The sequence below is a fragment of the Egretta garzetta genome, unplaced genomic scaffold (assembly GCF_000687185.1).
Source record: "Egretta garzetta isolate BGI_Z169 unplaced genomic scaffold, ASM68718v1 scaffold293, whole genome shotgun sequence".
NCBI lineage: Eukaryota > Metazoa > Chordata > Aves > Pelecaniformes > Ardeidae > Egretta > Egretta garzetta.
Window position 1 is genome coordinate 1,566,679 of NW_009259318.1, and position 27,556 is coordinate 1,594,234.

Consider the following 27,556-nt stretch of genomic DNA (forward strand, 5'->3'; position numbering starts at 1 on the left):
TAGGGACAAAAAACTTTGGTCAAATGTTAAAGATATTGTTAAAATGTTTGGAACTGCAAATAGCTGCACTGGAATTGCAATGGTAGCTTCATTTTTCGTCAATGGGCAAGCTAGAACTGCATTTTGGAAAAGTCGCATCTCTGCTTTCTAGCTTGCAACCATTATGAACCTTATGAAACAAGTAAGTTGTGTCTGACAAGTTTAAAAAACACCTGGCATAAATGGGCTAGTACCAGCTTGTGTTGCAGCAATAGTTAAGAAAGAGTGAAGGTGAACTTATACTTTATAAGAATTAGGGAGTAGGAGAAGACTCAGCATATGCATTTTTAAGACATTGTTCCACGTAAGCAGCTTCTATGCTTTTGTCCAATGGATTATATAAAAGAGTATGTTGAAGTAGAAAATTCAGACATTCAGAAGTTGGGAATTCCAAAATCTATTCCAGAAATTCATGACACAAAATTCTGGCCTGAAGAGTTACTCTTTCATACAGCTTATAAGGTACTGAAAATAGATAAAACTTTACTAGACCCAGCATTAGAAATACCACCTATAACAGAGGGCTAAAATGAAAATTGTGTAATACTACAATGGAAAGAAATTAAATAACTAAATGAAATGCACATACATTTGCTATGAGCAGGTTAATTTCGTTGTTGCTTACAGCTTATATTTGCTTGTTTGTCAATGCAAGTGGTTATGCAATTCCTAGATATAATTTAGTGCTTTTATTTTGAATTAATAAGTGCTACACTTAGCTTCAGTGGTTAGTTAATTTTGACTCCACACAAAAGCAAAGGAAGTGGCAGAAACTGTAAACTCTGCTTAGCCAAAGTACTACCAAAATATGTATTTCATATACAGAACCTCTTAGGTCCAGGGGGTGTTTCATCTTTGCAGCCAGTGATGTGTATCTTCTCCATCAGCTACACTGCATATCTCTACAGGTCAGGTTTTTATTTAATTTGTATTTAATTCTTCCATTTCAATGAGCAGCATGCAAGCAGTCTTCATAACGTGTCTGTAGTTACAGTCTTTCCACCGGATCCAAGAGAAACTGTAGTAAGTTTTAACACTCCCTTTCAGTGCTTTCTAAACCAAGACCAAGCATCTAGTTCTTTCTAAAGTTGGTTCAAGAAATGTTTATGTACATGCATAAGATTTCAGGCATGCATAACTGCTTGTAAGGCAGAGATTTGTGATGTAGAATGGGAAGGGATGAAGGAACAACACATCATGCACTCACCAATGAAAAAGCAAATCCAAGGCAGAAAGGAAGTATTTCTTCCTAGTGACTACATTAAAACCCTGTGTTACCAAAAAACCAAAAAAACCAAAAAGTGTGTGGGGAGAGGTGGAGGAGGGGACAGGCAAGGAAAAAATTACAATCTAACATCAGAGTCACACAACAAAGCAGCTCTTAGACAAAGCTTGATTTTGGCACTATTAGTCAAGACAAAATATATATATTGTTCTGCTGCTGTGACAATGCATCATGGCATAGTTACAAAATCAGCTAACAACAATTGTTTTGGAGTGCAATCTTCTCCTCTGCCTCACTGCCTATGAGGTTTTTTCTTTTCTTCCTTACAAAAAACTGGCACAAGGAGATGGGGTGGGAGAATGTTATAGCAAGTTTTATTCGCTCTTCATTACTTACACAACTGTGGGTTTGAAAAGCTCAGTCTACATTGCTTTTGGCCTTATGTTTCCTAAACAGATAGCAATTAAGTTCTGTAAGTTGTTGATAATTACTCTTTCCTCAAAATCCTGTGATTATTTTTATTCTTTCATGATATCCTTTTCTGCTCTCAAATTTTAGCCCTGCTTCTAACTTTGCACCTTAATTGCTGAGGCTGGTAATGCTCCAGCTCCCATGCAAACCATTTAGAACATCTTTTACCATGTAGTACAAACCTAGTAAAATACATTTTTATTTTATAAAAATCCAAATGTAATTTTTCAAATTATACTTAAATGTACACTTTATTAGTTATTCAATCTCAGACATTCTAGAAGTTAGCCAAAATGGCAATTGTCTACTTTCTTTCTTCTACAACCAGTTATAAAAAATCTAGTCAAATTTGTGCTTGACTTTACCATTTTAATTCATTTTTGTCTCTCTGAATCTGCTCTAGATTTTCCATTTCTTAAGGAGAAACTAACCAGCAAAAGTGGTCCTAAAAGTCTGTGCTATTCCCTGGCTTGGCACTTAGGTGTAAAGGGGCTTAATTTTCATCAACAGCAATTTTATACTGGAATACATGAAAGGAGTTGAAAACTTGGCTTTCTAATATGAGAGCCTTCTAAATCCTGAAGAACAGAGTGTCAGAACCTGGCCATGCTGTGCTTGTTTCCATAACTGAACAAGCATGGGGTACAAATAATTAAGGAAAAAATATTTTTGTTATATCACTGCATTCTCTACATTAGCATTCTTCAAGCAAGCTATTCTGACTCTATATTACCTTTAAGTCCCTTTAAAGATACATCAGAGGGGAAATATGTGTTGAAGTTCATACAAATTCAGCATGACACCTTTTCTACTACGTAACCTGATACTTTATCTCATTTCACCTGGATGAATCATCAGGTATGCACTTAAACATGTGGAAAGATGAAACACAGAAAGAAAAAGGAGGCATGCCATACACCTGGAAAGACTCAGCTGTAGGTCTGTGTAGAAAAGTAGATTGAGAGGGGAAAAAAGAAGTACTAGGATTGGAGGTACAACAACAATAAAGGGAAAAAAGCCCTATGGTATGCCACCTGAAATGCAAACAGTGAAAAAGTGATCACAGAAATAAATTAGAGAAGACCAAATGGACATAGCCTGTGTTCTAACCCCCATGTCTTTCACAGGTAGTCCTGTAAACTTTTAAAAATCTCCTCTAGTCCTGCAGTGATAATGAAATGCAATGAACCCCTTGCCGTTTGCAAGGAACAAGAGTAGGATGGTCTTCTCTCTCCTTGAACTGAGTAAGCAGCTGCCCTCCTTACTCACAGCATGCTCTCCTCTATGTTTGGTTCATTAAAAAAAAAAGGAAAATCATCACATGAAGAACAGCAGAGAAGAAGAAGGCATAAAGCACCAAACAAAAGTGGCTGGAAGGTGCTGTCGTTGCATTGCCAAATTAACCATTTTAAAATAAGATTTTCTTTTTTTATTTTTAATGAAAATTATAATAACCATTTTTCCAGTCAGCTCCAGGAAAATATAGTGATTTATAACCCCTTAAATATGTGATATTCCCCTTGTAGCATAACTTTATGTGAGTTTGCTGAAGTACACTACTTTTCCATTTCTTAGGGAATCAATTATATGATTTTAAAAAGACACCAGTTTAGATGGCATGGTTTATTGATCTGCCTTTAGTAAACCCATGTTAAATTTTGTCCCATATCTCAAGTACTTCTAGTAAAGCTCAGCTTACATTTTCTTTCAAAATATGCCTACTGTGGTTAAACCAATTTGTCTGCACTTGCTTGGATAATTTCTTTCTTGCATTTCAGAGAATTGAACAGCAGCTGGAGTTGGAAGGGACCTCTGGGGATCATCTTAGTCCAATGCCCTTAAAGCAGGGTCAGTTAGAGCAGTTTTTCAGGCCTGTGTCCAGTTAGGCTTTAATTACCTTCAGGGATGGAGACCCCACAAGCTATCAGGGCACCTTGTTCCCGTGTTTGACCACCCAAAGTAAGAGAATTTTTCTTTATGTTTAAATGGAATTTCCTGTATTTCAGTTGGTGCCCATTACCTCTTGTCCTTTCACTGGTGCCCCTGAGATAAGGCTGGTTCCCTCTTCATGAATCCCTCCCATTTAGGTATTTGAATACATTCATAAGATCCCCCCAGCCTTCTCTTCCTGAGGTTCAACAGTCTCAGCTCTCAGCCTCTCAAGGGCTCATACAAAGGCATGCCAGATGCTCCAATACTTTAATCAACTTAGTGACCCTTCACTGGACTCACTCCAGTATGCCCATTTCCTTGTACAGGGAGGTATACAATTTGTAACAGCACTCCATCTGCGGTATCACCAGGGCTGAGTAGTGAGGAAGGATGCCCTCTCAATCTGCTGGCAACACACTTCATATTGAGTCCCAGGAGGCTGTGGGCCCTTGTTGCAAGGGCACGTTGCTGGCTTATGTTCAGCTTGCTCACCAGAGCACCCAAGTACTTTTTTAGCAAAGCTGTTTTCCAGACAGTCATGCCCTAGCCTGTGCTGGGGTGAATTTAAATGTCTACATTACAGCTGATATCCTCCCATTCCCTTTTTCCAATTAGTTTTCCTGTCTTTGTCACTTGTGTTGAAATCATCATTATACTGGAGGAAAAGTATTGTCTTTGGCAATTAGCATCTCTTTTTTACTACAGAGATGTGTCAGGTTTGGTTTTTTTTGGGGGGGGGTGTTTATCAGTATGTTTAAGGACATTTTAATTGTTTTAACTTTCTTTTTAAAAGCCTAATTCAGAACTATTTTTAGCAACTTTTTATTTCAACTTTACAACTACAAAAATACTTTCTTAATCATTGTGAGCTGTCTTCTAACGTTTGATGTCTTTTTTGAGGTGATTAAGCCTAATTATGTCCAGAGTCATTCCCTATTATTTTTTTCATGAATGCTTTGGATGCAAAGTCACAATAATTTTAAAAAAATTGAAATGTTAAACCTCTTCCATGTTCAACTCCCAAAGCTCTTCAATCCAGCATACTTCACTAATTGACACCCAAAATTACTCAAATATTACCTTATTGCAGTAAAAAACTTTATTTACAGACTATTTCTCATTTATTGGATATGGCATATTTGCTGTCTATATTGTTTCCATAATAGCAGACCATTTCAAGAAATAGATCTGAAACAGTTTGTTATCTAAGGTTTTGCTGTTTTGCTTCATAATGCCTGGTGCTATGACTCAATCTTGCAATGATACTTCCATAAACATAATGTACTTTGCTCTGTTTGTACCAGTTAGTTGACAATGGATCCAGTGAAAAGAAAATTAAAATTAATAATGTCTTTATGTTCAATCTTTATGGAAGGAAGACTTCTCTGAAACTGTTTTAAATGTTTTATCTGCAAATTAAGACTATCCATTCCTCATGTCTGGATTTTATAATCTTTCCCCTTTAATAGTGTCCAAGAAGATCACATTAATTTTCTTGTTATTCAGTGTGAATCAGAGAAACGGCATTGATTTTTTTTTCTGAGTGTCTTCTTAGATCACTGGCCTCTGTAAAATTACTCCTGAAACCAGGGGGACTCAGTTAATTGAGCCCTTCTAGGGAACTCATGGATAGGCTGGATTTTCTCTATGAGAACCTTAGTTTAGTATAGTTTTACCATTATCACTATCCTCAGCTTTGGAGAAGACAATGGACATACTAAGGCCCCTCTATGCACAGTCCACAGTATTCAGGATAGTGAAGAGTCAAACTAGATCTTATGAGAAGTGAAAGTAGTCATAGGACTGCCTAAACCATGCCATTCAAGAGCTTTCATTCCTTTTTGTTAATTTACAATTACCAGCACACAGTGAAATTTGATCTTCCCTCTGTTGTGAAGATTCTCTATTTTTGATTTTAGGTTGCTTTAACATTCAGTTAATCAGAGCTGACAACTGAGTCTTCATATTTCAACTTTAAAGTGTAAGATTTCACCAAGCTGTCTCTGAGCTTAGAATGGACAGTCAGTGATTGCCCCATAATTAAAGGTAGGATCTTTTCCTCCTTCACCAGCAGAGCCACTGTAACTTGTTACACTGTCTGTCCTTACTAAGGATAAATAAACAGCCAGAAAATATAGGTAGTGATGTGAAACTACAAGATATAAAATGAAGATGGAGAAATAAAAGCAAATATTTGGAGGTGGAGTAGAAGAAAAGAATCTGGGGAAGGAAGAGAGTAAGCCTAGAAGAGGTCATGATAGGAGCTGCAGAAAACAGGAATTTGTAGTAAAGAAGGAAGGAAAGGCTGAAACCAAGCAGTGAAGGAGTAAAAGTAGAGGAGGAAACAGAAGTAAGAACTGAATTCACTGGGTGGACCCAGAATTCTGGAAAAAAAAAAAAAAAAAAAAAGAAAAAAATATCACCTGACTGAAGAATGACTTTTGTAATGCATTGACAGGAGGACCAAACTGAAGCCATATTTTTGATACAACATTTGTAAAACAAAGCAGTCTGACTGAGATATTAAATATTTTTGAATATTAAAGTAGGCTAATTTTTAAAGATCTATTTGCAATGTAAAAGACAAGTATCAACACTTTCAAAATGGTGTTTAATTTGTTTCAAGAAATGAGGTCTGACCTATTTTCCAGGCAATTAATCTCAATAAGAAAATCAGGCACAGAACAGGAAAATCAGGTCCAAAATAAGCAAGACAGAGCGCAACACTTGATCCACTAAGTTGTCTGTGCTTTCTGTAAGCTGTTGTAATTTGTTATGCACATAAAAAAATGGCAACTGGTGTCTATGGATTAGGAAAGATTGATGTTCAAAGGAACATCCCATTTCAAACCCATCAGGATGATCTTCACTGTTGTTTGGGAGGGAGAGGGGTTGGAGGGTTAGCCAGACTGCCACATCAGTAAGGTGGCCATTTTAAACATGAGACTGATTTTAATCATAAGATTTTAGCTAAAACTGGTAATTGGGCCAAAGATAACATTAAACTTTAAAACTGTTCTTGCACTCTGGCATCAGACAGCTGTAAAAGCTTTGTAACTTCCTTCTTTGATTTTCTGGTTTGATTTCATGGAACTTTAAGCATAGAAGAAAACTATGCGGAGGGTTGAACTTTGAACAGTTATCCATCCTTACCTACAAAGGGATGGCTAAAGGCACATACATACCACTCCATCATCTTTCAGTGGACTCCTTAACAGAAGAGGGGATGCACTAGAGGTTTCTTTTCACTTTTTAAAAAGGTAATTTTCCATCTTTATTTATATCATTCGTTATGCACCAGTCTCTGAGGCTAGAGTTGGAGTATGCCATTGGAATTTGTTAAATTAGTCCATACATCCAAACAAGCTTCACATTTTCACTACCTGAACCTACATGAAATAGAAATTAAAAGAAGCAGTGAATCTGGCATTGTGTATTAATAATTAAAAATCTGCTCTCACTAAATTCAGTTGTACAATACCCAGGTGAAATCAATAGGAACAAAGTTGACTTCAATAATCCAGTAAGAGTTCAAGTTTATCTATTACATGAAATAACATGGTGTGAAGGAGCTTCCAAACATAGTGCCATCTTATCCCTAAATTAAGTGAATCACAAAAATTAGCAAATCAGCAGGCAAGTGTTTTTCAATTAAGAATGGTAATAGCTGCAGAAGTTGAGCAGTTCAAACTGACTTCTTCATCTCTTTAAGCTTGGAGTATGTGGCATTTCAGTCTTCATGGGATGGATGCCCAAAGGATTTTAATATAAATATAGTTTATTTCTTTAAAATTGCAGACAGGATTGCAGTATGCATCAAATAAAAAATTCTTGGCAACTAGCTTTACTGACTGTTGTTTCCACAGCCAATTTGTATAAATTTTGTCCCAAATCTGGGCTTCTGTTTTGACCTTGGAGATTAATACCATGAAATTTACCCTATAAATATGCTCAACAGAAGGTAAAAAATATACTCCAAGATACAGGAGTTTGTCACCAGCACACAGGAAAGGGAAAATGCTCTAATTTTTCTTAAGTTCAAGTATCTGCATTAAATTAAAACCCAGAAGACTTCTGGAGATTTATTTTTCAACCGGAGACTTTTTTGTAACCCTCTAACCTGTTATTATAGTCTTTGACTGGGTACAATGTCATAGTAAGTCATCTGTAGTAACTGCAGAATTAAAGACTAATACTTTATTACTGACTCAGGCAGAATTCCCATTAATTTCAAGTACTGATGAATAGAACCTGTAGTGATGAGTCTTTCCATTCAGTCTAATAGGAAAGAAACCTGCATCATCTGCAATGTTGTTAATAAGAAGCTTAGGCCTCAATTCAAGAAAGCACTTAATTGTATCCATATTCAGGACGCTGAGGCATGTGCTTAGCTTTAATCATATGCGTAAGTCCCAGTTACATGATTAAACAATGCAAGCTGTAGTACTGCCCTAGAAAACATGCCTCCTTGAGCCAAAACGTTAATAAGTAACACAAATAAGACCAACAAACAGCAGTCCTGCCTTCTCTTCTTCTAAGTTCAAAGCTCCCTTCTGAAAAAGACTAGTAATTTTTATTTTGGCAGAAAAAGTCTCATGAGCACTAGACACTCTTTTCTTAAAATCCTCACTCTGATTTGTACTTTTTGGCCTCCAACAGTTGAATAAAAAAGTATCCAGTATTCCTAGTTAATAACCATTTTGATGTCTAGACAAAACAATGATGATTTATTCCTTTAGAAAAGATAAACAGTTTTGTTTACCTATAACTTTGGAGAAGAGGAATGGAAGCTAGAGGAGCAGGCTGATGTTATTGCAAGGTTGATCTCTATCGTCTATGGAAGGACGCTGAGATCAGGGAAGGGCCATGACTGGAGGAAGAACAATTTTGTAGCCATCTTCAGAGAAAGGAGTCATTCTCAATTTGGTCCCTTTGAAAGTGGTTTTGAAACCCATTTCTGAGCACAGAAAGGAGAAGTAGGTGATTATGTCATTATGGATTTACAAAAAGTGAATCATACCGTACCAATCAGATTGTCTTCTGTGAGAAAATGCCTAGAGTTGTGGACAAGAGGAGACTTGCAATATCATTTGCCTTGACTTTAGCAAAATACAAGTTGGATGGTCTGGCTCAGAAGGTATTAGCTAATGAGTCATACTCTATCAGGAGACCTGTAACAGCTGGAGTACTACTGGAGTCTATATTAGGACTGCCCTGTTTAATATCTTTAAAGAAGGACATGGAGGAGGTGATGGCATGCTTACTCATCAAGTTTTCAGATGACATCAGACTTGGGAGAGATCAGAAAATGTGCACAAGTACATGGCTGCCATCCAGAGGGAGCTAGGCAGGCTGAAGGAATGGGTCTATACGAACTTCATGAAATGCAACCAGGACAAATGCAAAAGACTTTGCCTTTGAAACAGAAAAGGCCTTGCAGTAGCAGAGACACTACTGAAAAGGCCCTTTGGTGTCTGTGTAGACAGCAAGCTGAACATGAGCCAGGAGTGTGCCTTGGCAGCAATGACCAACAGCACTCTGGGCTGTATTAACCAGTGTTTATCTAGTGGATCAAGGGAAGTGATTACCTCTGCTTCTCAGCACTCATTAGCCTGCATCTAAAATATTGTGTCCAGTTTTGAGCCCTCCAGCACAAAAAAAAGAATGCTCAACTCATGTGAACCATGCACAGAGCCCTGGAGCACTGATGAAGAGAGGCTGAAAAACAAGGCTTGCTCAGATTGTTTAAGGAGGTCATCAAGAAGATAGAGCCAGGTTCTTCACGGTGGTGCATGCTGGGAGGAGGAGAGACAATGGGCATAAGTTGAAACAAGAGACATTCAGGATGGCTATCATGAGAAGCTTTTACACCATGAGGACAGTCAGGCAGTGTCCAGAAAGGTCTTACCATTTCTATCCTTAGAGGTTTTCAAGACCTGACTGGATAATACCCTGAGCAACCTGGTTTGATATCACAGCTGACACTCTTCTGGGCAGGAGTTTGGACTAGATAAAATCCTGAAGGCCTTTCCAACCTGAATTATTCTATGATAGTATATTTCTAAGCATTTTCTTTCTTCAAATCAAAAGTATTGAAAGAGCTACCTCCTTCTGAAGGCTGACTGGAATATAATTCTAAATACTGGAGCACAGAACTGTGGCTATACATTGGGTTCATTTATTTGATAAAAATGAGAAAAGCCCTCCTCAGATTTTCAGAGACATGGAGCAAGTGGGACATTTTTAGCTGTATTTTTTATACTACATACAAAGATCACCAAATTCCAAGGCAACAATAAGGAAGAAGTTTGAATACACATCATATACCCTATAGTCAAAGAACCCACACATCTAAATAAGGACACACTGAAAGACCATGTCAATAGTCTTTTGAAGACACAAATCCTCCTTATGAATACTGTGGTATAAAACTGGTGTAACCCAGAACTCAGATAAACATTAAAATAATCAGAATTATAACATTTACACTTCATATGTGACAAACCAATCAACCAACCAAATATTGGTACAATAAAGAGAATGAGATCTCTCTCTAAGATTATCATCATAAGTGTCCTCTTTCATCTTCAGTCATTCTCCATTTTTATTTTCAAATGTTAATGATGCAAGGAATAAGTTGAAAAGAAAAAGGTCAGTTATTAAATATTCCTCTTACTGTCTCATATGCTCAGAAAGTGGAGTTATTTGCCAAAGTAAAGCAATGAAACAGGCTGCAAAGACACTGGACAATTTAAGAAATACTGGATCAAAATTGATGTTTTTGTCACATTAATAATAAGGTTCAATAAATGCTAAAAATTATTTTCTCAGTATTAGTGATTAAGGAACTCTGATATTATTTACAGTTCTTTTACCATTCTGATTGTTTAAATTAGTATTTTTGACCAATTATCTTGTGTTTTTTTCTACAGAGTTACAGCTAATATATATAAAAAAAGATACTTTTTTTTTCCTTTAGTTTATCTTATCAAGGATTTGCTTAAAAAAGAGGTGGGCTCCAGCCTCTGAAGTGTTTCTTAGGGCTTGTGGGAGATTTACTTATGCAAAACTGTGTAAGGAACCAATCAGTAGCAAGAATTATTATTTCATGTTTTGCAATGCTGAAATTTTTAAAGTATATATAAAGTATTCATCAGCAATGTACAATTCTACCTTCTATTTACCTGTATCATCCTTACACTAGAGAACTTCCTCTTCAAACCAGCTTGCTTTAATTCAGTTGTTAACTGAAACAATGACTAGGAAAGAATTATTTCTTTTGTTTCAATTACCAACTGAATTAACAATTTAAATACCTTATTCTGCCAATTGCATATTTAAAATGAATTAAAGGCAAGATAGAATGCCAGATTCTATTATTCCCAGGGTTTGCTCCAAGTGAGGACATGAGCCAAGAGACAAGGATTTTTTTTTCTATAAAGAAAATTTTCCTTGAGAAATATGTACAATGAGTTATTCAGTTTCCTGCCAAATAGGAAAGATAAGAATATATATGATGTTGCATCATGTTTGCCAGATCAGCTGGACATTTAATGAAAAGGAGTCAGGGCCTGATCCATCTCTCCTAGAAACGACTGGAAGGCTTTCTTTCCACCAGCTCCAGTGAGAGTTGGATCTAGCCCCATCTGCATGTTTGCAGGCACAAGACCAATTTTCATTTCCTGACCTGTGTGCATTTCCGTTGAGAACATCACTATTGCACAGAGGAAAACTTATCAGAAATTTACAAATATCCAACACCTTTTTTTGTTAATTCTGCAGATACAGTAACTCTATTCTATTTGTTAAATATTTGTTATAGAAATTCAATGTTCTGTACCAAAAAAAAAAGAAAAATAGCAAATAGTATTAATTGTTTCATCTCAAAAATTTCATCTGCCATTTTTGCATGAATGTATTATCAGACACATGCATTCATGTATGAACGTATAAGCCTTCATCTCTGCTGCAAGGACAAAGAAGCCTTTTAATGCACATGAATCAAGAAGCCCTACATTGCAAGCCTTTATTTATGTGACCACAAAGAATCAAATAGTGCTACTGATTATAAGCCAGATCACTGCAGGTTTCCAGAATGAGTTTTCTAGAACTTGTCATTTTTTTAAATGAATGTCATGATTCATAAGCACTGTCTATGCATTTGCCACCTAACCTGAGGTGTTTCATGTAAACATTTCAACTCCTTTAGCTTCTAATGATTTCTCTTCTGAAATAGTAGAACCTTAGGGTGTTATTGTAAGAGTAACTTCCCACCAATCTTTTGTGAAGCGCTCTGAGCCCTCACAGCTTCTTTCCCACTCTCAAAATAACCAATAAAATATTTATTAAAACTGCCTCAACCACACAGGGTGGTGTAGGCTGAATTTTTTTTTTCTTTGCTTATTACAGTAGCAAAAATACCCTAAGTAGTATTTGTATGAAAGCTATAACACAAACCCCATTGGACAAGTATTACATTAGATCTGTAATACTTTCTATTGCCAGTCTCATCAAGCTGATTTGGAATTTATTGCCTGGGTAGAGTGACTCATATGTTTACCGGCCCTGACAGGTGCTGGGAATCTTCCACACTCATTAAAGTTAATGACTTCAACAGTGGACAGGGGAAACCACGTATTGAAGTAGGTTTCCTCTTAACATGTATTCGCAAGTTATCATTTAAGAGAGTATGTAAATGGTGTTGATTTTCTTCTGCTATCACAAAACCAGCCCATAACCAACCCCCTATCCCTTCATTGCTAAAATAACCCAATTAGCTTCACATGGACTCCTTGTTGGAGTGAGGCAAGAAAAAAAAGATTGCACTGTAGACAGAGCTTTCCACATAAAAGCTCAATTTCTTGCCATAAAACTAGTCACATCCTCACTGGAACAGAGGAATTAACATACTGGAAAAAAGCCAGTAATTTTATAGAAATATATGCCTTTAAGCAAGCTCTAAATCAGCATTCTCACAATAGCCGCAGCTTTGGTATCATTTCTATCCCAACAAGCCACAGCTGCTGAACTGGAGACTTCTGACTTCGTATTAGGTAAGTAATGAGAAGTTTTAGGCAGTGGTGCCAGAGCCTATCCTTTGATATCAACACAGCACACTACAGTTGTCGACCAGGCACACCCAAAAGATACACCTTTAAATTACACTAGTTAGCTAAAAATATTCAGGTCAGAACTTCACAGAGACTTATGCTATGACATTAGACTGTCAACCAAGATATGATGAGACTGAGACCTCACAGACATCTGTGTATTCATACAAAACCAAGAAATTGAATCTTCAACTGAATCTTCAACTACACAGAGACCTCTACTTTGATGCCTATCCAGACACTAGATCCACGCTATTAATGTGACAAAGTCCTGTGCCCTGGCTTCCACCCAACAAGACAGAAATACTGAACCAGAGACCTCACAGAACCTGTGTCTTAATATTAACATGCCATGCAAAAGCTCCTGAGCTAATGGTCTTGCAATGAGTATAACATACAGCCATCTGAAGGAGGAAAAAGAAAAGATTAAAATCTCTAAAAATTAGGCAGAAGAACTACTGCAGTCTTAAATACTCATCACTTTCAATGTCTAACTTTTCAGGCTCTTCCAAAGAAAAATGTAATAGTACATTTCCACAGTTATATTAAACATAACAGTTCAGTTAAAGAACTGGCCTTTTTCCTCTTCAGTAGGTCTGACACAAACATTTCTTGCCCTTATAACATCCGAAGACACTGAAGTACAAACCACTGAGCAACACACCTTCCAATGGAAGACTAATGTGCTGTTTGCTGGAAAGAATTTGAGAGAAATCAAAAAAGTGATTGCAACAGAATAAGTAAGCAAAACGTTCACTGATGGAAAACTGCACAGAAGTTTGAATATATTTCAATAATTTGGGGAGAGATGATAGTAAGTTGCAGGATGAATGCATTTATTAGAAATTTACATTAATCAACCCAAATGAATCATTCTGTCATATGAATGACTGTTTACTCCCTATGAGTATTTGTTGGCAAATGTCAGTATACGTTATTTTTTAATGAAGTTTAGAAAAGAGATTGAGATGACTCTGGTAAACTTTTCCAGAAAATACTGAAATAACTCAATGAACTAAAATATATTTTTTTTCAGAATTAAATATTATTCAAAATCAGGAGTTTTGCAGTTCAAAATACCTACATCAGTTTCCAAAACAAGATTTTGTCTCTTGTAAGAACACTGGAGAAAGTCTGCATACAGATGCCCCAAAAACTTGAAAAAAATGTTTTCTCCTGAGTGCTCTTTTTCCATCCACATTGGCACAAAATGTAATTGGGGAAAAAATATTCCAGGAAATATCCCCTTCTTGATGTCTGAAAGGCATTCTTCCCATTTTTATAGTGCTGGATCTTTACATTGTTCCTCATTTTCCACCTATGCTCTTAGCATTTTTCATTGCTTTCTTTTACCTTAAATTAATTTCTCATTTATAATACTGTGATTTGTGTCTCATTTAAGCAAGATAATAATCTAATGCTGCCTCACGACTATAAAAGTATAATACTCTACAGCATCAGTTGCTGACTTGTTTCCAGATTTCACTTACTTTAAGTCATGAAAAGCTGAACGGCAGCAGCTGCTTTATCCTCCTTTTACAGTCTTTGATCCCTCACTTGGAAGGCCTAGAGAACTGTTTAATGTGTAAGGGAAGACCTCCCCATACTGCTATGTGAGAGTGTCTGCTCATATTGGGCAAGATCCAAAGCCCATTAAAGTTACTGAGAATGTTTCCATCATCTTCTGTGGAGTTTGGTCAGGCCCAACAGGTGAAAAGCAGCCTCACTGAGATGAAAGATTCACTGGAAATATGTCGAAATCTTGACAGTGATCAGCAGAAGAAAGGGATATTTAAGTTCTTTCATAAGCTGCAAGGCTAAATGTGTTTGACCAAACCTGAAAACTGGAGTATTCACCACTTCAGATACTGTTTCTCAATGTTTAAACATATTAAACTGTTTTCTTCTACCTGGAAACTGGACATGGTTTTGGAATGCTTTGGCTTTGCTGGTGTATGTGGTATGCAGGGAATAAGCAATGGTTAACAAAGCTTAATGGACAAAGTCTAAAGGGACTTATGAATGCTTAAGGAATAGACGTCAATCAGCATTTTACAAGAGGGGACTGTGAAAAACGTGCTTGTTCTTAGGTTTGAAACAGCCATAGAAAGCCTACACACACTTCCATCTAAAATTGATACACCAATAATTATTTTTCCATTTATACTGGAAATGCTATCAAAACTTCACAACTGTGTAACATGACTAAAGATGCCAATGTTATCTGTGCAAATGATATCACTATAATAAAAGCTGTTTTCTTTATTGTCCACAAGGTACTGAAATTCTAGGTAATTGCTACAATAATACCTGTTGTGATTATCTTACTAATCATTCATCACTCTACAGATTAGATCCTGAACTTCCTGTCAACCATATTCCTGTGCAAATTCCTTTACTTTGCAGAGCTAGCAAAGTGGTGACCTCAAAGCCTTGCAATAGCTCTGCAGGGCTGCATAACACCACACCCCTAGCAAGTAACTTACAAGCCTGATTAAGAGCACCAAAAACTGTCTTTTGCAAACTATCCATCAGTGACAGAGAAAAAGATAATCAAAATATAATGAAGCACAATCCAATATAAGTGAAAAGAGTAAGTTGTTGCATCTTACTTCATTTGAATTTTCTGTTGTGAAGTTTTTATTTTTCAGCTTTTTCTGCAGCAGTTTAGTTTCATACTCTGGTCTGGGATGCTCCTGAAAAAGGAGAAGAACAACCAATGTGTGATTAAGAGAAAAGAAAAAAAAAGTTCTGGTCACTTATTCACTATTCAAGCTCTTTCAACACCACAGCACCTTTCAAACTAGGGGGATCATTGCCTAGAGGTATGGGATACATTATGGGATGCAGGGGAAGAGCACTTAGGGACCGTAGAGGTCTTATTATGGGATGCCGAGGAGTGGAACCAAAGGCGGGGAAAGGAGGGATCTAGGTCACTTGGGGAGGAACAACAGTGAAAAATAGAAGGATAAGGGGATAAAAAGGGATGGTCACATGCAAATAGTTTACTGGTTTATATAGGGGGTCTGACCACCAGTAACTGGAGCAAGTGCAGGTGTGAGACTGTGCATGTAAGCTTTAGTGGAAATCAAGCTGGAGTAGCTTGCAAGTAGATTAAGTGTCTGGGAGCCAGGGAGGTGAGAGTCTCTAAGGGTGAGACCATAGTGGAGTGTGCTGTCAGAGGGACCAGAGGGGTCCCAGCCAAATGCCAGAGAGACCACTGGGTCTGGGGAACTCTAGGAGGGGAACTCTAGAAGTGTGACCCATATGAGTGAGTGAGTGTATCTTCAAGATCAAGACCAGGGTGGGCTGGCTGTTGGGGGACCAGGGGAGTCCCAGCCATCTCTGGGGGAGCAGGATGCATGTGTGAGTGAGCAACTGGAGAGGGGCTGTAGCATTGCAGGCTTGTACCTCTGGGTGCCAGCAATAGGGGAGACTGGGGTCCAGGGACAGCTATTGGGCAGACTGAGTGAGCCCAGCTTCTGGGTGAATCTGCATTGTACATACACGCATATATATATATGTGTGTATATATATGTATATATTCTCTCTAGCAGACCTCCATCCTGCTCAACCAGGGAGAGGAGCAGGATGAGGTCATTTTTCTGTCTGTGTTTGTGTTCCTGCTGTGTCTGTCTGTCTCTGTGATCTGTGTGGCTGGCCATGTATATATATGCATATATGCAGTGTATATATGTGCTCTGTGTACGTATGCCTACTAGGAATACGTGCTTAATCTCACTATAGGTTGGACCTGGGGGCATGGAACTATGGCTGCCTCGCCCCTCTTGGACTGTCAGATCTGGTCCAGTTTCCCCAACCAATAAACTTTCAAGGTTTGTTTGCAAATTATATTTTTGTTTTCCAAATTAGAGCATAACTTAAGCATGGTAGCACAAACTTACCAGGATTTTAAAAAAAGCAGGTCATAAAAAAGACAAATGCCATGTATACCCTCATTCCCTCCAAGTTCTGAATTCAGAGCCTGGAATTTGAATCTGACGCCTCCCACAAAAAGGCTATTCCTACGGCATTGGTCATACCATCCATCTTTACTATAATTAGAAAAATGCTTATCAGCCCAGTCACAAAATCAGCTTACTAACACTTTTTAATGAATCTGATAGCCATCAAGAGAATAAAAACCAGCTCTTTAAAAATCAATTAATCCTCGTGGACAATAGAATGGGGGTTGCCTGGAACTTCAGCAGTCTTCCTTGGGGGATGCATGTGCTGTTCATTTTCTGTTACCTGTAATACCATCTGCAGACACCATCTTGATCATTCTCTGTTGCACACCAGTATATAGACACAGTGAGACTTCCAATGTATTTTTTATCCTGATCATAAGATTTTCCTGATGCATTGAGCAGGTATGTGAGCACACTACCATTTAAATAACTGCCTTAAATGAGTATTTCTGTATCTTTTTGAACTCTATGAACAAGTCATATGCATGTCTGCCCTAAAGGCAGTCCCACAAATGGTACATGCATTCTACTGTTCCCCGGGAGTCTGGTACTAACATGAGAGGCTTGAGGGAACTTTTTTTCTCTAAACTCAAGTACGGCTATGCCTGCGAAACTCTAGCAATATTAGACTATACCAAACAAATATAATGAAACTGCTAGCGTGACAGCTTGTAATTTCATGTACTATTCAAATTAATAAATCATGTTCTAAGGGGACAGGTGTTACACTATTTGCATCACAGAGTTCTTTTACATTACTTATGCCTCAGATAAAAATCAATACCACAATGAATGAAGTTCAGGAATCACTATAGCATTTTTTGTCAGAAGAGTCGCTGCTGTTATTACTTACAAAGTGCTATAAGTGTATGTGGAACTCCAAGAAATAATGAGGCATGGGTAATCTCTGACATTACTAATGTTGATTAGCAGCAAAAATGGTGGTGAGCAGGATGGGGAAAAGAAAGACAAAGTTACAACAATAAGCATTTAAACATGGTGTGATCAATGCATGTATGTTGACGTTTTGTAGGTTTTTGCTAGCTTGTTGATTTACATTAATTTGCATCATGGTTCCTTAGATAAGGTTTAAAGATCACATGGAAGAAATATCTTTAGGCTTAAATGAAGAAGGGATGAAGGCATCAGGCATGGATGGCTACATGAGAGGAGACAACTTGATGAAAGTAGGGAAATGAGATAAATGAAGCTGTAAAAAACTGAGGAGACCTAATCACACTATGGAAACACCTGCAGAGTTGAATTGGCTTTCCTCGTTTTTTCTTATTTTCTGCTAAGCAAAGCATTCTGGGACAGCAGGGGCAGCTGCCAGTGGCCAGAGCAACTTTTGAAAATTGCCTTGAAAGGAAACAGGGTGAGAAAATCAAATGCCAAGCAAAACTTTGTACTGTAACTTAATATTTTGCTATTGACAGTTTTGCTTTGAGTGCATATACATATTCAAGCTTGGTCAAGTTATGTTTAGTGTTCCTAGTAAGACATTTCAATGTCCTTTTAACTGCATTTCATACACCTACATCTATATTGGCAAATTAGTTGATCTGTCTTCACTGAACCTGCTAAATCATCTTACCCTTGACTGAACAGATCATAGCATCTCCTAGAATGCATGTATCTATATCTTCTTTTTGTGAGTACATTGCATGAAACAATTCTTTGCAATGCAGATTTAGAGGTGCTTGGTCCTGATCATATATACATGGATGTAAAGGAACAGCTCCTCTCTGATGTAAAAAGAGTGTGATTCAGAATCAATTCTTTGTCTGAAAATGGGAAGAGTTCTACACTTAGGACAATAAGCTAGAAATAGTTGTGATGACTTGAAGAAGGCCAAATGTCCATGTAGGGATAAATATGAATCTCACGATGCTGGAAGTTTGCCAGTACAGCTGCCAGACACTTATTGAAAACCATGTGAGCCAAGGTACTTTGAGGCCAAATGAGTGCTCAGAGTTGAAAACGATAATTCCCATCCTGAGCCAAATAATGACATTTTTACTAAAACAAAACTCATATTGACGTCAGTGGGAATTTTCCCTGAGAATGGTCTCCAGGATTTTCTTCAAGCATACAACATGTGTATCCACACTACATTGCAAATTAAGGCTGTGTAGGTAATGATCCAGTTTGATAAGAATATATAAAGAGAATGGATCTCCCCTTAATTTCTCTTTGATTTAGGAAGAATGCGATAATGGAATTTTACAAAGGATGCATGACAAACACATCTGGGTTGTTAAGCAAAAATAGAACCTTAGAAACTACCCCAGATTAACAGATCAGAGGAGTTATCAGTGAAAAATAAGCCATCCCACTGCTTCTTTTTTACATTTAAAGGAAAGTCAAAGAAACACTGAGAATTCATTGAACAGCCTTATCCTAATACGCTGAACACAAGCAGAGCAGCAAAGCAGTGCACGCTGGTAGGAAGGAAGGAAGGTTTCCACAAATGAGAACTGGAATGATCCATCTGCTGCCCTAAATCAAGATGGAAACTTGGAATGAACAGAACAGAAAGCCCGGATATTCTATGCTGCAAGAGAGCTAATTATTACAAAAGAAAGAATTAAAATCCTCTATTTTTTATGTTGATGACACAGTCAGGAGTGGGGGGAGAAGGCTAAGGAAGAGATTATCATTCACACCAATGATCTGTTTAGACTGTCCTTGTAATGGGATGCTCATCCAAGGAAAAGTACTTTTATATCTCAGGATGTTTGAAGGGATCACTGGTATATGTTCACAATCTTTTTAGTCCAGATCGCTTGGACAATAAAGCTGATTTATGTAAAATTAAACCAAAAGCTTGAATAAGTCATCTAATATTATTACAAGTTTAGGGATGTTAAAAGACAAAAACCACTGTAAAAGTCCATAGGAACTCAGCTATCAAAGATATTGGAAAGCAACATAAAACTTAAGTAGTGAAAACAAAATAACCCATAAGGTATATTATGGAAATATATTTGATAGATAGATAGATAGATAGATAGATAGATAGATATAATACCTTTGCTCCCAAAGAGCAAGACCAGTAGTAGTGCTTTGGCAGATTACCTTCAAAACTAAATTTTGAAATATGGCCTCAGATTTTTAAGTGCCCTTAAGACCAAACAACCAAATGCTGCCATTGCAATGTCAAGTTATCACATTTTGTGGGTAACTGTAGCAGAACACAGGATAATTTATTTTTGTTCATTATTCAATTCAAATTCAACCCATTTAAATATACCAACATCAGTAAGTGGAATTGTGTGAAGCCAGATGTCCATTGAGCTATGGTATTCAAAATTTTGCTTAACATTGTTTGTTTTACTGCATGATAAGTCATTGCTTAAACAAATAAACTGACAAACACAAAGAAGAAACAAGTTGGATGCTAGCACATTAAAATGGGGCATCACCCAGGTTGTCAGTAGAACAACTTCCAGCTTACCTTATTGCTCTAACCTTGATAAAATATTACCTTGACTCTAGAAAATTTAAAATGTCTGTGCATATCACTGTCATGTTTATTGTTTTTAGTTGTCATATGGTAGTATGGAGTAGTTGCAGTCATGGACTAGGACCCTATCACTTTAGCCACTATATAAGCATAGAACCCCTTCTCCAAAGAAATGTTCTTAAAGAATGGGTTGTTTCCCCTTTGGGCACTGTTCTCTTGGTTTTTTGTCTGATGATGTGTGGGAACGCTTGGCTGCGGAGGAACTCTTTAGAGGAGTGTGTTTATGGAAATTTTTCGCTGTCAATATTTAAGATTGAGTGTACTTTAGATGGATTACAGATTTGTAGCTCTCACAAAAAGAAATACAATAAACACGACAAAATCCTTTAACTGTGATCTAAAATAGCTGTTTCACAAAACATAACATTATGGTCTCAAGATAAAATATCCTACAAATTAGCAGGGTTAGAAGCCAACAGTTTCTTCTAGCTAGGAAAAGGTATTTTTCTCCTAAGCATGATCACAATCATGAGACACTAAGTCTTGAACTTGTCATTGATTCGAGGCTATGTATTACACACTATACACCACAGTGATCCCAAGAAACTTAGAGAGAAGGCTAAAAGAGAAGGCCACTGATGCATGAAAGAGGCAAACATTTTGTAGATTCATCCTATTGCAGCTTGGCAAAGGTCATAGATTTTAGATCTACGATTGAGTGGGCAAGTGACTGCCAAAGTTGAATGCTAAATCAATCTTACAAGATAGTACTTATATCAATCCCATAGATAGAACTACTGCAAATGTCATTAGTTTCCCTATCCTGCCCTTACCAGAGATAGATAAGTGAATGTAAAATAAGAACATTTCTCGCATGGTACATCTCAAAGTATATCAGTGTCTCCCATTTTTGATAGAGTGCCTCTTAAGTAGCCCAGTTTTTCTGCCACACATGAAACTCTCTTCCAGGTAATATCAGATAGGATTTTTGTTTATGAAATAGTATTTCCTCAGCATGGGCTATTTAGGATATTTCTGGAATTTTCATTTCCCTGGAGTTTTCTTCCTTTCAGCCTCTGTGCACCTGGAACCCATGGCTTACAGGCAACCTGGCTTACTAGGCAAAACCAATGTGACTCTATATCACATTTCAAGGCATACTTCCTAGAACATCTTAAAGCATCTACATCAGACACAAGTTAACAAAAGCTTTATAATATCCAGAATTTTCTGGTTCCAGAAGGCGTATATTCTGACCAACCATGGTCTTCCCAAACCTTTGTGTACTTTTCTAGTTGAACCATGATCCACATTATAATGTTGGCTCCCCTCTCATGTGGAGAAATACAGATAATAAAAATCTAATTGAACTAAAAATCTATCTCTGACCACAAATATTTGTTCAGTCTTTATTAATTTCTTTCAGCCGTAGCAGTGTCTCTTTTAATTGTTTCCCATAAATATCCCAGTGACTGGATTTACAGCCAGGAATGTTCATGAAAACAACTTACTTGAAGCAAAGACAAATGTTGAATTTGTAGTTAAAAGTTTTTATGCTGGAGGCTTGAGTTCAATGGCTTGAGTTTCACAGCAGCATAAGCCAATCTAAGCCTGGGCTCCCATACTCTCAAACTCAATTTCACCTTGCAGTAGCCACACATTTCCATTTCTGTCCTTACACTGCCAGCAGTGCACATGCAGCTGCATGGTATAACCAGGATAAAAACTCCTACCCCTCATACCCCCAGCTACCCTTCAGCTGTATCAGCTGTCTGAATTGTTCACCACTCAGTTGTATGATTGCCAGCATGCATGTAAGAAGGAGAACAAGATTGCATGGCTGGGATAGTAGCACTATGGTAGTGTGGAGTCAGATTGGCTTAAGCTGTTACACAGCTGCAATCTATAGATGAAGTTGCATACTACAGATGAGCTGATTTAATGGCTCATCATTGCTAAAAGGGTCTTCCTAACCCACAGATTCTTCTCTTCCCCTGCCTAATGCCCTGATTATACTGTGTGAAATCTTGGCTAATTCGCTGCTCCCGTCCACCACAAACACTGTCCACTTTATTTCTGGAATTACTTCTCCACAGCTTTAGTCATTAGGTTCAGGTGATGGGTGAGACATTAGAATTAGTAGCATGAAAGTAAGGCTGGGATGACTACCTAGTGGTAGCAGTGAACTACTGGGGCATTTTGTGTAACTTCACCCTGTGAGCCTAGATCTTCCAAAGACTTCAGAGAATAATGTGGCCAATACATTAAAACAAAGAAAAATAAAAACAAAGCCTAGCCTCTTAATTTTATAAACTGAGGTAAATAAATTCATAGATAATCACCTCAGCAAAAAAACCATTAATTTCAGAAAAGAGATAATCACATCCCCCATTAAAGTGAGAAGGCTTTTGATTTTTGTTTAGAAACTGTGCCGCGTAGTTCAGGTGCCTGAATTTACACTGTGGATACATTTGTTCTGTTATGTCTAAGGAGACTGGTCACCCACCTTCTATGGAAAAGCCAATGGAATCTGGATGTCTAACTTTCAGACTTCTTTGAAAATCTCAGCTCAAGATGCACTTATATTAATTATATATTAATAAGCTCAATGCACTCATATTTGAAAATGCTGTGATAGTCATACTTCAGAAATAGTGAGAATTTCATTATTGTGTAATGAACGATTAACGGACAAGCTACAGATCAGCTTTTCACACAAACCTACACGCAAAAATGGCAAAAACGTTCTACACTGCCTAGAAGAAATTTAATCTTGCAATAGAAGTAGCAGAGTAGGATGGAAGCAGGAAGATGAGATCAAAAAGTGTCAGTGGTGTTTTACTGATTTGAAGTCAAGATCCACAATCAATAAATGTTCTTATGTTTTCCAAGGGTTAGAATCATTTCTATAGCTCTGACCCAGAGGTGTGTGGCTGAATCTAGGAAAAAACCACACACTTATTACTTCCATTACTTCCATTATTTGGAAAGTAAGGAATAAAGCAAGGCCTTTTGAAAGATGTAGCAATAATACATTGTCTCACACCAAATAATCACATTTGATATAGGTGTAATGTGGGAGAGTTTTTATACGCATGAGTTAGCAAACAACATTGTGCTACTCATAAGGGTCCATATGCATGTGAAAATGAAGAAAAATAAAAAAAAAATTAAAAGCCTGAAGCAAACTAAAGAATAGGAAACAATTCTGATTGCTGACATATGATAAGTTCTGAAACTCTGCATTCATTTTACACAACTGGCAATTTTGGCTCTCATTAAACAATATCACAAAGTATTATTCTTAAATTTTAAAAACCCTTCCCAAGTTCCACTGGGTTTAGTACATCGTGTAGATTGAAAGAAGAGCTACTTCTCCTTCCATCTTATTTTAGTCTTGATTAATCTTCCTGTGTCAATGACACTTCATGGGAAAAAATCACAGAATAAGTAACAAGACCTAGTAATAAAAGACTTCATGGAATGATAAAGGACATTTAGGCCCCTTTATACTAGTTCATTAAAATAAGAGTTTCTTAACACATTTCCACATTATTTACATATGCAGTTGGAGTTAGAAAAATGGCAGCCTCCATTCATACGCACGCATAAATGTAAAATACATTTTAAATTTAAAAGAAAAACCTCATTTCCTTAAAAAGAAAGTTCTTTCCCCACACAAGAGAATATATAGTGATGTGGTGCTGAGGTTCATGGAGCAACTGCCTGAACTAGGACCAGATTCTGATCTCCTTGTTAACACCAATGGCAGGTTGATCTTGGAGGCTGGCAGCATGTCTAATTTACCTAATACTGAATCAGCCCAAGACATCCTCAGTGCAGAGGAAAACTGATTTTGTTAGGTGCAACAGAGGACAACAGAAGGGAGGAAAAAGGGGGCTGAGAGAAAACAATGCTGTGTAAGAGACCTTTCCATGAGAGAGTTGGGAGGAGTACTGTGACTTTGGGGGACCTGAAAAAGGCAGAAAGGGTTTGTGAGACTCTGGGAGAGGACAAAGTCCCTTTCCACTTCCTCATACCTGTCTCCCTCAGAACACACACTCTCTTGCAGTACAAGATCCTCTATCCTCACTCCATATCTTGCCTGTTCTGCAAAAAGCACATTTCTGGCAAACCCTGCTTACCCATCTGGATCTCCTGGGTCACTGGGAAGTGGGAGAGGGAGAAGGAAAGGCCTAGAGATGGTCCCTGTTCCTAGAGGGGCAGTGCTGGAGAAAGGATGCAGTATGTCATAACAAAGAACTATTAGAAAGCAGGACTTTCTTCCTTGTTGTTCCTTTCCTCTACCAGTAGCTCCTATTTTCCATCATACATGCCATGACTATGCCCTGAGCAAAAACAACTACAGTAGAGAGCTGTGTTGCAAAGGTCTTCCAAGACCCCATTCCAGCTACTCCTCCATAGCTTCACCCTCCAAGCAACTTCCTGCCTCTGTGCTTAGCAAGGAACATGAAGGTATGAGCCTCCTCTCTGAACTCAGGGGACTGCAGGAGGAAAGAACTCATGCCACCCAGCCTTGGAGTAGCCCATCACTACATCCTGAGGAATCAAGACTACCTATGAGGAATCAGCTTTGAAGCTTGTAGACAATTCAGTCCTGGAAAGGGAACAGGAGGTCATTATAATGGAAAATGAATAAAAACAAGGCAAAGAAAGCATGTTGATATGTCTGGTAGAAGAGAAATAAAAGAGGAAAATTAACTAGAGCTCCAGCAAATTGTAGCACATCTCTGGATCAACAGTTTTTGAAACAAAAAAAAATGTAATAATATATCTTTACCAATTTCTTGGCAAGCAAATGAATCATTACCTGCTTTGGTTCTTACAGTTTACAAATTAAAACATATTTAAAGTGTGACTTCATGTGTAAATTTTTTTAATGGGGCAACAGCTGGTACTAAATAGTTTCTCCTAAGGCCTGAGGGATAACATCCATTTTTCAACATTCCTTCCCCAACTATCCTAATAAAACTCTTATCCTCCTAAACATAGCACTTAAATCTAGTGTTGAAAGGACTTGTTCAGAAGATCAGGCCTATCCTAGGATCATTAAATAATTAGTGTTAAAAGGAATTTAATGAAGGTGATAGAAGATTCCCTGGAAGGTGTGCTGAAACCCAACAAAAAGGCAGTAAAAAGAACATATGAAGAGATAAAAAATAATTGGAAACATGGGCCCAACAGGAAAATAGGAATAGGCATGGGAAAAATGTGAGATAACGCATCTGGGGAAAATAACCCAAAACGAAGATCTCATTGGCACAAGAAACCTGAGAAGTAGTGAGGATAAAGAAGAGATTTTAGACACCACCAAATATTGTAGCTACACATTGTCCATTTAAAATTACTATTTTTTTCCCAAGAGGACTAAGCTGTGAATACACACTTATTTTATTAGAATCTGTTTTTCACTCCTCCATTTTTAAAGCAAATAAATATACCTTATACTGCTTATTTTAGTAGACACTATTAGAACTTCAGAAAAGGGTTCAGGTCCTATAACTTGCATGGTGAAAGACAAGCTGAAAACATCAAATTAAGCAGATCACAAAAAAAAAAAAAAATATTGAAAATGTAGTAAAGGAGATCGAGTTAAGCCATGATTGAATTAGGAGAGAATAGAATATGCTGTATTCAGCACTGGTGCAGCCTCACCTTGAGTGCTGTATGCAGTTCTGGGCCCCACCATTTAAGGATGTTAACGTCCTTGAATACATCCAGAGGAGAGCAAAAAAGCTGGTGGAAGGGCTGGAAGGCATGTCCTGTGAGGAGCGGCTGAGGACTTTGGGCTTGTCTAGTTTTAAAAAAGGAGGTTGAGGGGTAACCTCATTGCTCTCAACAGTTTCCTGAGGGGAAGGGGAGAGGGAGGTTCTGAGCTCTTCTCCCTGGTATCCAGTGACAGGAAGCATGGGAATGGTTCAAAGCTGTGCCAGGGGAGGTTTAGACTGCACATAAGGAAGCATTTCTTTACCAAGAGGGTGGTCAGACACTGGAACAGGCTTCCTAGAGCGGTGGTTGATGCCTCAAGCCTGTCAGTATTGAAGAGGCAATTGGACAATGCCTTTAACAACATGCTTTAACTTTTGGTCAGGCCTGAAGTGGTCAAGCAGTTGGACTAGATGATTGATGTAAGTCCCTTCCAACTGAAATAGTCTGTTCTATCTTGTCCTTCTTTCATCTAGGATAGAGTTCATTTTCTTCATAGTAACTAGCATAGTGCTGTGTTTTGGATTTAGTACTAGAATAATGTTGGTAACACACTGATGTTTTTAGTTGTTGCTAAGTAGTGCTTAGGCTACTCAAGGTCTTTTTGAGCTTCTCCTGCTCGGTCAGGTGAATAACAAGCTGGGAGACAGAACAGCTAGGACAGCTAACCCAAACTGACCAAAGAGCTATTCCATACTATATAACGTCATGCTTGGGGGGGAGTTAGTTGGGCGGTCAGGGGGGGAGTGATGGCTGCTCGGGGAGTGATCCCTGCTCGGGACAGGCTGGGCATCGGTCGGTGGGTGGTGAGCAATCAATTCTCTCCCCATCCCACTGAGGGAGGGTGGGGAGTGAGTGAGCGGCTGCGTGGTGCTTAGTTGCCAGCCGGGTTAAACCACAGCATATCTGTAAACTTATTTAATGTCACCAAGTCTGTTTGCTGTTTAATTCTGTCTTACCCAATCTACCTTCCTCATTACTTTGTCTTAACTCAGCTATAGTCCACAGGGGTATCTTAAAGTCCTCCCTTAAGGGTTCAACAATTTTTTTTTTTTTTTTTTAAAGTCATCAAACAGCAAAAAGAGGAACGAGACTTTTGGAATTAGAGTTTGCAAATAAAGTTTGCAAACATTTTACAGGGCACAGGATTTTAACTTAAAATTGTAACTGACCAGGCATGTTTCTAATGAACACACCTAAGTTCCTCCCTGTTGTACTGAAACAGTGTAACAGCATGACTATTTGAACAATAACCAGACCTCCCCTCATTGGCATTTCAGTTAGTGTGGACTTTCTGTCCATTTATTCTTCTGAGTTCTGCTCCAAGTTCTAAGATTTAATATTTTATAATTGCATTTCTATTTCAGTTTACACAGGACTGTTGGTAAAATGAGGTAAAAACTCTTCCACCCCCCAAAAATAAAGCAGGGACGTCCTGAGTAATAGAAATACAATTTCTGAAGATTCATGGGAGGCCAATAGTTTCTACTCCCCATATCATTAATTAGAGTCCCTCAGTATTTCTTCACCAGGTCCTTCACAAGTAGAAGAGGCTATGGATTCTACCCCTGCTTTATTGATGGCTATATCCCTTTTTACACAAACTGGGGGGGGG

General features: G+C 37.8%; 1 protein-coding gene across 1 annotated transcript in view; it reads right to left on the reverse strand.

The window, feature by feature from the left end:
• The window catches only part of ANO2 (anoctamin 2), a 198,376-nt gene that overhangs the window by 82,352 nt on the left and 88,468 nt on the right, over positions 1–27,556 (reverse strand). The window contains exon 14 of the mRNA XM_035892080.1: positions 15,390–15,473. Within this exon, the coding sequence (XP_035747973.1) occupies positions 15,390–15,473 (84 nt within the window). The remainder of the gene's footprint in view (positions 1–15,389; positions 15,474–27,556) is intronic.